Source organism: Mirounga leonina, unplaced genomic scaffold, assembly GCF_011800145.1.
Source record: "Mirounga leonina isolate KUSES-001 unplaced genomic scaffold, KU_Mleo_1.0 Mir_82, whole genome shotgun sequence".
NCBI classification, from domain to species: domain Eukaryota; kingdom Metazoa; phylum Chordata; class Mammalia; order Carnivora; family Phocidae; genus Mirounga; species Mirounga leonina.
Genome location: NW_023270825.1, coordinates 8,942,439 through 8,956,713, shown reverse-complemented (window position 1 = coordinate 8,956,713; position 14,275 = coordinate 8,942,439). Strand labels below are relative to the sequence as shown.

General features: G+C 56.0%; 1 protein-coding gene across 1 annotated transcript in view; it reads right to left on the bottom strand.

Annotated features, from left to right (window-relative positions):
• Nucleotides 1–14,275, bottom strand: part of SYNE3 (spectrin repeat containing nuclear envelope family member 3) — a 90,158-nt gene that overhangs the window by 50,005 nt on the left and 25,878 nt on the right. The window contains exon 2 of the mRNA XM_034992791.1: nucleotides 6,046–6,203. Coding sequence (XP_034848682.1) covers nucleotides 6,046–6,189 — 144 coding nt within the window. The 5' untranslated portion in view covers nucleotides 6,190–6,203. The remainder of the gene's footprint in view (nucleotides 1–6,045; nucleotides 6,204–14,275) is intronic.

Below are 14,275 nucleotides of genomic sequence, written 5' to 3'. Positions count from 1 at the left end.
ACCTTTGATCCCTGTTCACTGACAGCACATTTGCTTACAGCTCAAGCTCTGTTGCCCAGCCTGTCTCCCTGGGGGCTGGCAGCCAGCCTTCTCAGTATGAAATCCCAGGGGGCTGGCCGTCTCTGACCCTTCTCTGTGGTTGGCACCGGGACCGGCTGGGGGGAGCCAAACGGTTGAGCTACGATGTAGATCCTTTTCCAACATGTGCAAATGGGCGGTGGTGCCAATCCTTGTCACCTCACAGGAGAATGGTTACCGACGATGGTGGTGATGATGATGATAGAGAGGGGCTTCCCCTCCTCCCTATGTTATCAAAGAGAGACATTAAACAAGCTCCTTCCACAGGCTGTCTCTGTGGTCGATGAGTGTGGGGGTGGGGGGACGGGGAGAGTGGAGCGCAGGGAGCTACCCCAAGATGGGGAGAGAGGTTTTGTTTCCTTTTGGGCCCGGCCAAGCAGTGGGAGAGAGCAGGGCCCCAGAGGGTCATGGCTGCAGCAAGAACCCAACAGAGACACCGAGTCCCGCTCGGCAGCAGGGAGTGATGTGGAAGACAAAGATACTCTAGTGATTAGCGTGGACCAAAGATCCAAGGGCCCCTGCGGAATGTTCTGGCCGAGCAAGACTACCCACCCCCTGCACAGAACATTTCACATCACTCAGGAGCAGGGGTCCCACAGTGAGGCTCGGGATTTCTTACCATCCCATGAGCTTTAATCTGATGAAGGACCTGAGATTTCTGACCCCCGGCGTCGAGGAGTAGACAGAACGTGCACACCCCAAGCTCACAAGAGAGGTGCCACGGTAACCACAGTTTTATAGAAGAGGGCACTGGGAACCCACAGAAACCTGGAGCTTTGGGGGACAGTTCTCTGCAGCGGTTGGAGCGGTCTTCTCATACCTGCTGCCCAAATGAGGCTCCGTCAGAATCTAGCTCCATAAACCCAGGGAGCCAACAGCTGTGGGGGAAGACGCTGAGCTCAGTCTCTCCGTCACCCCCAGAGACAGCAAACCAGCCAGGCCTGGAAAGTCCCCTTGAGGACAACGGCCCTTTTCCCACAGCCTAGTGTCCTGACTGTGTGACCTCCTCTAGGCCTCTGGCCCTTTGCTTTCCTGCCTCCCCTGCTCAGACAGGTGCAGGCTGGATAGAGGGGACATGGCAGACCCCCTGATCCACTACCCTTTGCAGGGGAGTGAGTCTGTGGCTTCCCTACCAAAGAGAGGAGGGCCAGGCCCAAAGGCGGACAGAACACCAAGCCCCTCCTGGCCCAAAGCAGAAACCTCTGCCCCCAAACCAAAATACCAACCAATGGGATATTCGCTGTCGGCCTGGGGCCAGGAGGCTGGGCCTAAGCTTTTAAGAAGAAAATTCCACTTTTCTTCACTGCTGTCATGATTACGCTCTCTCGCTGTGCGAGGTTCTTTTATAGCTGATGGAGGGCAAGATCCAGGAGTGCTTGGCAAGAGGGACTAGCCAGCTGGGAAGGGGTACTTGACCTGCAGCCACAGAATGATCCTGCTTGGAAGGAGCCAGTGAGGGCCACATTCAGGTGGGGGTTGGATGGAGGGAAAACCGCAGGGGAGAGAAGAACAACTAAATCAGGAAGGCTGGAGGAATGGGGTTAGTCAGAGCTTTCCCCAGTGCAGCCAAGATGAGGCAGGAACTGTGCTGGGTACTATGCTCAGTACTATGCTGGGCACTATGCTCAGTACTATGCTGGGCACTATGTGCAGTACTGTGCTGGGTACTGAGTTGGGCACTGTGCTGGGTACTATACTGGGCATTGTGCTGGGCACTGTGTTGAGTACTATGTTTGGTATTGAGCTGGGCACCGTGCTGGGTGTATGCTCAGTACTGTGCTGAGTACTATGTGCAGTACTGTGCTGGGTATTATGCTGTGCACTGTAGTGGGTACTATGCTGGACAGTGTGTTGAGTACTATGGTACTGAGTTGGGCACCGTGCTGGGTACTATGCTCAGTACTATGCAGGGTGTGGAATTGAGCACAGTGCTGGGTACTGTGCTGTACTATTCTGGGTACAATGCTAGGTACCATACGGGGTACTATTCTCAGTACTCTGCTGGGGACTGTGTTGGGCCCTGGGGTCCAGGATGAACAAGTAAGGCCTGGCGCTTGCAGGCTGTGGTGGGGTCTGCAGCCGAGAGCACAGAGGACTGCAAACGGGCCACAGACACCGCAAAGTAATGATTGGAGCCCCAAGGAGGAATGTGGGGAAACCCAGGGAGGCTTTGTGAGGAGGTGGCGCTGGCACCAACTCTCAGCGACGTGGCAGCATCTGCGACGGGGGCTTGAGCAGAGGCAGAGAAGCACGATGTGTCCGGCACTTGGAAGCCAAGTCCTAGGAAATGCAGCCTGTCTCGGACCACAGAGGGGGCGCCTGGAAGCCAGCTAGGAAGCAGCCGGGCGGAGGCAAGGCCCCGAGTGCAGGGCCACGGAGGCTGGGAACCAGAGGGCAAAGAGATGAGGTGCTGGGACCTGGGGGACCAGCTCCTGGAGACTCGGGCACAGGCGGGGAGGGTGGCATGCACCTATCCCTGCATCGAAACCACGAGAAACCACCCCAGCCACTGGGCCAGCTCTGCCAGGGGGGCCTGCAGTTGGCCAAGGGCCCCAGTAAGTCATTCGCCTCCACGTTCCGTCCCTCCCGCCGGGTGGCTACCTCCACGCCCACCTCCAGCCCAACAAGCTGAAGCTCCAGGTGCTCCAGAAACTCTCCCGAGGCGCCACGGCCACGCGGGGATTCGAACCCCAGCCTGCCAGAGCCCTATTTCCCAGAGCAACACTCTCTCCAGTCTCCCTTCCCAGAAGGCTTCCACTACCCTGAGGGTCCTTGAGCTGCACAAGGGGGGAGAGGGCTCTTCCCGCACTTTGCAGGAGGGCGCAGGACTTGCTCCTGGCCACACAGCTATGAGGCATCCCAGCTGGATTGGAACTCACGTCCTGGCTGCTCTAGCAAACAATTACCAGGAACGCACATCACTGAGCTGGTGGGGCGGGGGGCGCCCACAAGGGAGACCCCCAGGCCCCAGAGAGGGGTCCCATGGATTGGAGAGGTGGAAAAGTCCCTAGCTGCTCCCTTCACCAGATGGCAAGAGCGAAAGGTTTTCTTTCTTATTGCGAAACTGGTTTTGAAATGTCAAAGCCCAGAAAAGAGCATGCCTGAGCCCTGTGGGAGAGCCAGCAGTGAAGGACCCAGGACAGGACGCCTCCGCCTAGGCTCCAAGTCAAGTCCCTGGGCCGGGCAAGGGCTCTTCCTAAGGACCACCCTCGCCTCGGAGGAGGGTAATGACCTGCTGGTGTAAGGGTCCGAGGTCCAAAGGCCCTGAGAGAGTGAGTACATATGCAGGGCTATGGTGCTCTGAGACGGAGAGCATCAGGAGCTGGGGCACGGTGAGGGGCGGGGGGCGGTGCTTCATTTCACAAGCACACCCACACCCACACTCAGTAAAGGGCATTCCAAGTAGAGGCAAGAGCATAGGCCAGAGGCCTGCTGAGAGGACAGCTAGGCCATCTGCCAACAGGAGAGGACTTGTGCTTGCTGGTGGCGGGGGCGGGGGGGACAGTGCTGGAACAGCTGAGGCCAGAAAACAGGGTTGTGCAGGGTGTGGCAGACTTTGACACCAGGTGAAGTTTGGTTTTCCTTTGGTGGGCAATGGGGAGCCATAGAAGGTTTTAGAGGAGGAGAATAACATCGATAACATCAGGACACCCTTGTGTGCTGTGGATTATGTGCATACCTGTCCCCCTTTATGTAGTGAGCCCTGGAGTAAGGTGGACCTTGCCTGCCTCCACTGCCCCAGGCCCCCGCGTGGGGATGGCCAGTGACGCTCTGGACTCAGCCCTGGGTTCAAGCCCTGACAAGATCAATTTCTGGAGTTTTGGCTCATCGCTGTGTCTAGGAATCACATTTTGTTATTGAAAAGTAGGGACAATAAAACCACATTCACAGGGCTTTTGTAAAATTAAACATGAAAGCGGAAAGGGCAGCGCTGAGCACGTAACAGGTGTCGAATGAACGTCGGGTCCCCTCTCTCGGTGATCTGGGAGGACTAATCATTGCATAAATGCCTCCTGGTGGCAATAATAATGCTGCTGATGAGAAAGGCCAAGTCTGACATGGGAAGGGGCTTCGGGCTGCCAACTCCTCTCCAATGGGAGAATCCTTTAACTCCTGACCATCCGAATTTCCAATCCATCATCCCCCTGTTGCAGAACAGATGTCCAAGCCCCCTGGCTTGCTGTTCCAGGCTGTCACCCTCTGACCCCTAACCACCTCTCTGGCCCTGCCCCCTGCTTCTGCCTGATGCTCGGTGCTACCCCATCACTAGCCTTGTTGGGGCTCCAACCATGTGCTTTGGGCTCTGCCCACCTCCAGGCCTTTCCTACACTGCTCCCTCTGCCTGGAGGCCCCTCCTCCCCACCCTCACCCCTGCATCCCCCCATCTGACTACCTCCTCTGTATTTGAGCTTCAACAGTAAAGTCACTTGTCCCCAGAGGCCTCCCTTGGTCTCCCAGGCTGGGGGACGTGACCTCCTCGGGGTTCTCCAAGAGCCCTGGGTTCTCTGCTCACTTCACTGTCCAATTGGGAAGCCTCTGATCACATGACTTAAAAGTCTTCCCGCCTTTCTGCTATGATGGTCACTTGGTGGGGGGACTTTAACCAGCCCCATCAAGCACTTGTTCTTGGTTGTCCTAGGAGGACACATGGCCCAGGATGGTGAGTGCTCAGATGGCGCTCCACCAGGAGGCAGGCAACATTCGCCACTGGGAGAGGCAGGGCCCTCCACGCCTACCTTGCAGGAGCAGGGCTGTATTTAATTAAGGTGTGTGTCGGGAGCAACCTGAGGGCAGGGGACAGGAACGAACCGATTACCTGGGGGTCCCAAGGTCATGGTCCGAGGCCTGACACAGGGGAGGCTAGTGAAAAATGTGATTCCACCAGAGTGGAGGCATGAGAAGCACCATTCTGAGATAATTAGCAGCATCCCCTTCTAGAAGGGAAGTAAATGGAAGACCAACAGGGTCAAATGACTTGCAGGGACTCACACAGCCAGCAAGAAGCAGAGCTGGGATTTGAACCCAAGATGTCCAGACTCCATAGCCTGTCCTCACTCAAATCCAGTGAGCTGTTCTATTAAACAGAACGTCCAAGAAACCAGAACACATGCTCTCTGCCCCGCCAGGCACAGTTTTATTGTGAATACCTGTCTCTGGTCATTGAGGAGCACATGACCCTGTAGGGAAGCAGAAAGCTCATCTGACAAGGACTCAGAAGATTCAAATTCCAGGAACATCCCAATGGATGTGACCCAAGAAATGCATCAGTCCTGGCTTTGCTCACAGATGGGAAACAGAGGCCCAGAAAGGGGTAGGGACTTGGCCAAGGTCACACAGCACTTTAGCATCCTCATGGAGACTATAACCCAGGTCTCTGATTCATGCCCGGGTTCTTCCCCCTTGTCCCCTGGCCTGGAACAGATGTCCTTGGATGGGGGCCCCATAACGCCAGGCCCTGGGCACCAGCTCTTCTAGTAGGCCTAGCACCACAGGCCCTGAGCCCTGCCTTAGGGGGAGCAAGGCCAGACCCTGGCCCTGGGGTCACTTCTCACTGGGCAGAACCCCTTCTCCACCCTCCTGAAGGCCGAACTGGACCCACCCAGACCTGGCAGGGACCTTAGGGTCAGGGACGCAGGGAAGCAGGAAGACACTGGGGACCCACCTGGCCACATGGTGCCTCTGCCGGGACAGAAGAACCAGACGGCCACTGAGAAAGTGGTCCTAGGACCAGCAGCAGGGCGTCACCCGGAGCATGTTAGCGATGCCATGATGCGGCCCACTCTGACCTCCTGGATCAGAATCTGCACTCAAACCCAAATCCGCAGGAGATGCCAACACATCAAAGTTTGAGACACACCCCTTCCATTTAACAGCCTGGAAACCTGAGGCCTGAAGGGGGAGCGACATGGCCGAGGCCACGGAGCTACGGAAGCCACGGAAGCCATGGAAGCCACGGCCTCTGCATACCTCGGTCTCCCGCAGCCTGGCCTCCAGGGCCGCCCGGGGCCCCTGGGTGTTGTCGTTGACCTGCAGTCGCTCCTGCACAGCCTTCATCCACGCCCGGGCGTCCTCCACGCTCCTGTCGAAGCCCTCCTGGGGTGGCTGAGTCATGGCAGCTGCAGGGGCTGAAGGTAGGACCACATGAGATCAGGCCGGCAGGCGAGAACGTAGGGCAGCGTGGGGGGTGGGGGAGGCGGGGACCGACGCTGGGGACAGACCCACACCCCACCAGTGCCCCTCCTGGTGCTCCCACTCGGCTACACTGTCCTCCAAAGGACCACAGAGAACAGGTCTCTCCTGTGGCTGAGCAGGGAGAGCTGGCCCAGGGCGCTGGGCTGGCAAGGATTCTCTCCGGCCTCTCAGCTTCCCTGCTTCCCATTCACCGTACCTGGGGACTCAGGACCAACCCTCTTCTGTCTGTGTGGGTTGAAGCGCCTCCAAAAGAGAATCCCAAAACACATACAATCTGAGATGTCCGTGATGCATAATGATTCATGATCTGAATGGATCAAGAAGCCTCAACTGAAGAAATAATTTTTGGCATCAGCCATGCGGAGTCCAGCCCCAGAACCTCACCTGAATATTACGATCTCAGGGCTGTGGACGGCCAGGTTAGCAGCAGTCTTGTTGCTAGTTTGCCACCAACTTGGGTCCACAGCGGACAATCACTGGTGTCTTCCACTGAGCCACAGACCACCTAGCTTGCGGCAGCCATGGACAATCAACTGACCTTGCACTTGAGATAAGCCCCACTTGCTCTGCCACCTTCGGGGAAGCCCTCCTGCTGGCCTGGATCCCCCAGAGAAACCAGCCCTCCTCTATGCTGCCCTCCACTCCCTCGCCCTTACCTTTTAGCCGCAGGCACAGTGGCTCAGATTTTCGCCCATAACTTTCTTAGAATCCCATTAAGCCCAGGCAGAACTATTCTGTATTCCAGTTCTAGTTGTCTCCTTATAGCAGTGATAACCGACTTTGGATTAAAGTTATTTATATCTGCATCTTATGTGAAGGGATTGTGTATAGCTTATCCTCAACCTCCCATAACGCCTTGCCCAGAGTCAGCCCTCCGCTGTGGAAACATCCCAGAATTGCTATAAAGTTTAATGCACCAAAAAACGAATGTAGCATTGGTTAAAATGGCAAACAAAGCAAAACTAGAAACAACCAAAATGCCCAATGGTGGGAGATTAGTTAAGGGAAGTATGGTACACTGCATTTCGGGATATTATGCAGCCCACAAAAAGTATGCTTAAAATGAGTGGGTGATGGAGAATTCTTATAATGATACCAAAAAATTAGGCAAAATTGTATATTTAGTACTTACAACTCTACACTAAAAGCAAACAAAACCACAAAAAACTACACTCCTAGGGAAAAGTTGGGCAGTCTTGCCCTGACATGTCCACTTGACTGACTGCAGGGGGCGTGGCCCGAAGTGGCTCGAGCCACATCCCACGTGACCTCAGGCTGCTCTTCCTGGCACAGTGGCCTTGGAGGCCACTTGGTTAAAGATGATTTGCCTGTGGATGGTGGAAACACACAGTCGGAAGCTTTCGTTTCCTTATTTTTCCACAGGCTCTCTGGGAATTTTCTAGGAAGAGCAACCATCACTTTAAAAATAAAAATTAAATTAAAAAAAAAAACTGGTTTGTTGGCCCTTTCTTCTTTTTCTTTTTTTAAAGATTTTATTTATTTATTTGACAGAGAGAGACACAGTGAGAGAAGGAACACAAGCAGGGGGAGTGGGAGAGGGAGAAGCAGGGTTCCTGCGGAGCAGGGAGCCCGATGCGGGGCTCGATCCCAGGACCCTGGGACCATGACATGAACGGAAGGCAGACGCTTAACAACTGAGCCTCCCAGGCGCCCCAGGCCCTTTCTTCTTGATCATCAGCTGGTGGTTCAACAAGCACTGACTGAGGACCTGGGGCTCTGAGGCCCCCACCAGGGCCAGCACAGGGTGGGCTCTGCCCCCAGATTGCAGGGGACGGATGCTGTCTGCAAGGGGGACCTGGGCCTGCAAATCAGAGCTCAGTCGCCCACCCTGTTGTTTTCCTTTCAGAGCTGTTTTGATTTTTTTTTTTTTTAAGATTTTTTTCTTTATTTGACAGAGAGAGAGAGAGAGAGACATGGCGAGAGAGGGAACACAAGCAGGGGGAGTGGGAGAGGGAGAAGCAGGCTTCCCGCGGAGCAGGGAGCCCGATGCGGGGTTCGATCCCAGGACCCTGGGATCATGACCTGAGCCGAAGGCAAATGCCCAATGACTGAGCCACCCAGGCAATTTTTTTTTTTCTAACAATTTAATATGTTCCCCGAAGCCACTCCCTTGTCTTTGAGTGCTCCGTTTGTAAAGCTCATTAGAATGTGCGGGCGTTTAAATTGGTTCATTGTGTCTTTAATCTCTCGTCTAGTGTGGGACTTGATTGGCTTCCAAAAGCTCGGCTTTTACGTAACTTTACAAAGCAAGGCATGGGAGGGGCAGAAAGGAGTCTCCCAGAGTTTCTGAAGGCAGGACAGCGAGGAAGCACTGTCTTTTTTTTTTTTTTTTTAAAGATTTTATTTATTTATTTGACAGAGAGAGACACAGCGAGAGAGGGAACACAAGCAGGGGGAGCAGGAGAGGGAGAAGCAGGCTTCCCGCTGAGCAGGGAGCCCGATGGGGGGCTCGATCCCAGGACCCTGGGATCATGACCTGAGCTGAAGGCAGACGCTTAACGACTGAGCCACCCAGGCGCCCCGAGGAAGCACTGTCTTAATCGCCAAAAGGCCAAGAGAGGCTTGGGAGAGCCCTCCTGGCGGCAAATGCCCAAGGCCTGTGAGGCAGGGCGGTCTGCAGACCCCGAGGTACACTAAATGGGACACGTGGGGTCCAGCGGGGTGGGGCAGGGCTCCGCCAAGGGGCCTCACTAAGCTGGGCTCAGTGAGCCTGCAGGCAGAGTCCAGGAGACCGGGGCATCTAGGCCCGTTCTGCCAACCATTTCGTTCCCAGTCAGTGACACACACGCTCCCAGCTAGGCCTGTCTCAAGAAGCTCACAGGAGAGGGGCACCTGGGTGGCTCAGTGGGTTAAGCGGCTGCCTTCGGCTCAGGTCATGATCTCAGGGTCCTGGGATCGAGCCCCACGTCAGGCTCCCTGCTCAGTGGGGAGCCTGCTTTTCCCTCTTCCCCCCTGCTTGTGCTCGCTTGCTCTCTCTCTCAAATAAACTTAAAAAAAAATTTTTTTTTTAATTAAAAAAGAAGCTCACGGGAGAGAAGCTGAACCCTGAACACGCGTGGGCCGCAGATGGATGAGCTCATGCCAGGGTGGGGGTTTTGAGGGAAGCGGGACAGCTTTTAACTTCTGTGGACTTTCTCTGAATAAAGGCTTGAAATGCCAACGATAAAATGCAAAGAATTACAAAGGAAACCAATCATATGAAAACATAGTTATCGGGGGACCTGGGTGGCTCAGTCAGCTGAATGTCTGCCTCTTGGTTTCAGCTCAGGTCATGATCTCAGGGTCGTGAGATCGAACCCCGAGTCGGGCTCTGTGCTCAGAGGAGAGCGTGCCTGAGATTCTCTCTCTTCCTCTCCCTCTGCCCCTCCCCCTGCGCTTGCTCTCTAAATAAATAAATAGATAAATAAATAAATCTTTAAAAAAGCCAGTTATCAAAAGACTAAATTAATGAGATACACAGGCACGCACACACACTTTTTTATTAACACATTAAATCACAAGAGCTAACAATGGGGCTGATCACTCTCTTAATTTTGAAGCAGTGACGGGCAGGAAGGACATTTCAAGATACCTACAACCGCAATGCAGCGCAAAAATATCGGTGACAAAGTTACCAGCGCTGGTAACGGAGAGGGGGCTTTGCTTTGGTTCTGCCTCCGGCATGAAGTGCAGGAACCGCCACCCGCTAGAGGTTAGCAGCAATAAGACTCCAGTTTCCCATCCAAGTTTTGGCCCCTAAATGCCCCCAGGAGCTCCCTCTCAGTACCCAGACCTTGGGGGGTGGGGGGTATTCCTGCTCTACACCTTCGCACAGCCAGCAGGAAGGAGAGCCTGTTTTGTGATGCAAGGTTGAGAGTTTTTAGTTAAAAATCCAATGGGCAGCTCAAGAAAAGCCCATCCACCCTTGATTTAAGGACCAGGAAGGCATCCCTCACTGCAAGCTTAGTGGGAAGCTCATGGACTTCCCTTTGTGGAAGCCAGGGGCAGAGGTGCAGCTCTGGAGTGGGGAGGGGGTAGGGACAGACCCACGTGAGCTTTAAGAGGCAATGGCCATAGGGCCGCAAAGGAGGGCTTGTCACCTGATCTGGAGCAGGTGGGCTGGGTGGGAGGTGCTGCTCCCTGAGGGCAGTGGGGAGGCTCTTGCAGGGAGGGGGCGGGGGGATGGTGAGGCTGGAGCATGGGAACAGGGAGGAGGTGACCAGAGGAAGCTGGGCTGGGGGCAGGGGTGGAGGGTAGGGGGTGGGGTGCAAGGGCCAAATCAGAGGCTCCGGAGCCATGTCCAGGCCCTTGGGGGACAACAGCCAGCAAGGGTTCATGTGGGGGGGACACGACTATTTCTGAGCTTCTGGCAGGTGACCCCGGCCAGGGAGGGTAGAGGGGGGACGCCCTCACAGGGGGTGGGCGGAGGCTGGGGATCAGGGCGGAGAGGGGCAGCTGCAGGAGGGCCCCTGAGGGAAGTCTGCCTGCTGGAGGAAAGAGAGCGAAAGCAAACTGCCCTGGCTTCCAGCGTCCTGAGTGGTTACAAACGACGGCTGGAAGAGAAATGACATTTTGGCCTTGACGATACACAAGCCGGGCCAGGGCGTGGGAATAAAGCCGAGTCAGGACAGATCATGTGCTCAGATGGAACTCGGGGCAAAAGCCGTAAGTCTGGGAGGCCAACACATTTGGAGGAGACTGGCAAGACTCGTGGGATCAAAAGGGGGGAGCGTAACTAGAGCTGAGGGGGCAGGCACAGGGCAAAGCGAGGGGCCGAAACATGGTCAGTAAGTGTGCGGTGGGTAGAGCTTGCTGGAAACGGGATGTAGCCCAAAGGGAAGAGAAGGGCACGAACAGGGCTGCCATGATAAACGGCCTACACCACGCTAGGCACTTGGCCTCGAGGCCCCAGGGGCCCCCCGACCTGAGAGGGAGGTGACACAGGGGGTGGCAGAGGTAGAAGCCCGGCTTCCCCTCGTGCTATGCACTGCGGCTGCTGGGTGGTGGGGGGAGCTCAGCCCAGCCTCCTCCTCTCCACCAGCACCTTCCTCTTAGAACATTGTGGGGACTCATCAGGAAAGCAGGGCCTCAGAGGCCAGGGCTGCCCCCACCTTCTCCACTCGCAGGTAAGAACACTGAGACTAGGACGTCTGGGGAGCTCAGTTGGTGAAGCGTCTGCCTTCAGCTCAGGTCAAGATCCCAGGGTCCTGGGATTGAGTCCTGCATCGGGCTCCCTGCTCATCGGGGAGTCTCCTTCTCCCTCTGCTGCTCCCCCTGCTTGTGCTCTCTCTCTCTCTGACAAATAAATAAAATCTTTGGGAAAAAAAAAAAAAAAAAAAAAAAACACGGAGACTAGACACAGACCCACGGCTTCGGCACTGAGATTTGAACCTCCTTCTGTCAGATTCCGTAGTCTATGCTTGTCTCACGGACCACACCACCTCCAAAACCCAGTCCAACTCCCTGTCCCCTGGGGCATCTGACAGAAGTGACCCAGGGCAGGCAGTGACCCCATATTGGACAGGATCCAACCAGGTGGGCCGAATCCACTCAGTCCAGCCGCAAACCTCGGGGGCCTGCCAATGCAGGGGTGCGGCAGCCGAGAAGCTGCCAGGAGACAAGAGGGAGCCTGGAGATCGGCCACTTTGCCACTAAACTGGAGGGACGAAGGGCTGGGAGCCACTGAGCAGCAGAAGCCGGGTACTGCACCAATAAAACTGCCTGATACTGACTGTCCACCGGGGCTCAAAACCCTATCTCCTGAAGGGTCAGTGGGCCCAGACCCCTCCTTCCCCTTCCTGGGACCCGCAGAGCTGAGGCTGTAGGGCGGAGGCCCCGACTAGGCTCTGTGGTGCCACGGGTAAGGGGCAGACACCGTAAGGACCAGGCTGGGACAGTCCCCTGCCTCAATCCCTCCAACACGTTCTCTGGGAATGCGCAAACACTAGACTACAGCTTGCCATTTGGTGATCCAGACGCCGTAAGCATCCTGCTTCGGACCTAACCAGATTCCATTAGGGAACGCCGTACAACATGACACCCAACGAACCCCTCCCATGCAGAGAGAGGGGCAAAGTCAGGTTCACAGAGTGGCTGTTATGTGGCTGGACTTATTAGATGGAAACAGACTCAGAAAGGCAAATAAGCCTGCCAAAGGTGTGGCGGATGCAGGATTAAGGATAATAATCGTAATAGGCAACAAGTATCTGCCACTCTGTGTGTGCCTGACTCTAGGATGAAGGGCTTATGGCTATTAACTCATTTATCCTACAAAGCCCCGGTGAGAGACTTGTTATTACCCCTACGTTATTGCTGAGAAAACTGAGGATCAGTGATACTAAGAACGTTGCCCAAAGTCAGAGGGATGTTAAGTAGAAGGTGCAGGACTTGCCTTTGCTCTTTAAACACCATGGTTCTATGCAGCTTCCACGCCCTTGCCTGTGTCCCCTGAAGCCCCACTGAGGGCTGCCCACGCAGTGCAGGGAGCCTGGGGCAACCAGCCCTCTGCGGATCATCTCTGATGAACATCTAAGCTCCAAGAAGGCCACTCCAGGGGGAAATCCGGGCCTCTGCTCAGAGATCTGGCCCCTGCTGCCAGGCAGCCTTGGTCAAGCAGTGCCTGGCCACTGGCATTCCTTCTGGAGCCTAGAAGCCTTCAGCATGCAGACCTGAGTAACCCCTGGCCCCTGTGGCAGGCCCTGCAGGCAGGGACAGCCCACACCTGCTCCACGGGCCTGGCCAGGGGCCCCCGCCGCACGCTGACCCAGAGCCCGGGGAACGGGGTGCGCGCCCCTTCTGTGACTCGCCTGGCTTCCCCGTGACTCATTCCTGCCCTGCCACAGTTTCCATCCTTACTCATTCCCGCTGCTCTGTGGACGCAGATGGAATTTCAGGAACGGAGCAGGCAGCTGGTTTTAATCCCAAAGCTTATTTCAAGTGGATTCTGGGAACACACTCTTTTGTTTACGTCCAGCCGACAATGATGTGGCCCGGCCACCGTTCAGGGCGTCGTTCAGAGCCCCGGGATGTTCCTGGGGGGTTCTCTCCTGCCTGGCGTGCGCAGAAGGTGATTCTGAGAGCAAAGCGTGAAGAGCGGGGACAGAAGTGTTACACCGTCTTATTTCATCTTTCAACAGCCTCCAAGGGGGCTGAATCCAGAGCTGGGAACCTATGCTGGGCTTTATCCTGTCTCAGAGGGAAGCACAGGCTCAGAGAGGCGAAGGGACGGCCCCAAAGCCACACAGACGACAGGCCGCCGCAACCCACCCTCTGCCCGCCGCCTCGAAAATGCTGACACCAGAAACCCCGGATCGTGCCAGGGTCGTGGGGTCCACTTTACAATTCCAGCCACAAAGGGGACGGGCCAGCGACGGCCTTCACAGCAAGGACTCTGAGAGCGATTCTCGAACAGCCGCCCATCACGGATCAATGGTAGCTGGCGGTGAACACCGTTCTCTGGCCCAGCTCCCGCCCCAGACACTGACTCTAAAACAGCATTTCCGAGTCCTCTCAACGGACTAAAGCCAAGCTCTCCATCAGATGGCACGGCCCAGAGGACGTCAAGATTTCTGCCCACGGTCTAAGCATGGTCAAAGGTCAAATGCAAATATCTGGGAGGGGAGAGAATGCACGGGGCAACTCAGAGAGAACGGGGGGGGGGGGGGGGGGGGGGGGAGGGCCAGAATGCATCCCTGGGTCAGGGCAGATGGCTCCAGGGTGTGGGGCCACAGCTCCTGGGCACAGGTGTGCTTGGCTCCGGCTGCCGGGGGAGGGGGGGTACCAATCAGAGGCCTCGAAGGGGAGGGCTCCTTGTAGGGATCTTGAGGGTGGGCGGTCCTGACAGGCACCCTGTCCCCAGCGTCATGGTCAGCTGCTGGCGGTGTGGGCAGGGCGGTCAGAAGACAAGCAGGCAGGGACTGGCCATCAGATGCAGGTCAGAGAGCGCTGGGCAGTGCGTCCAAGTACCAGTCCGACCTGGCTGGGACACAGAGCCTCAGACCACAGG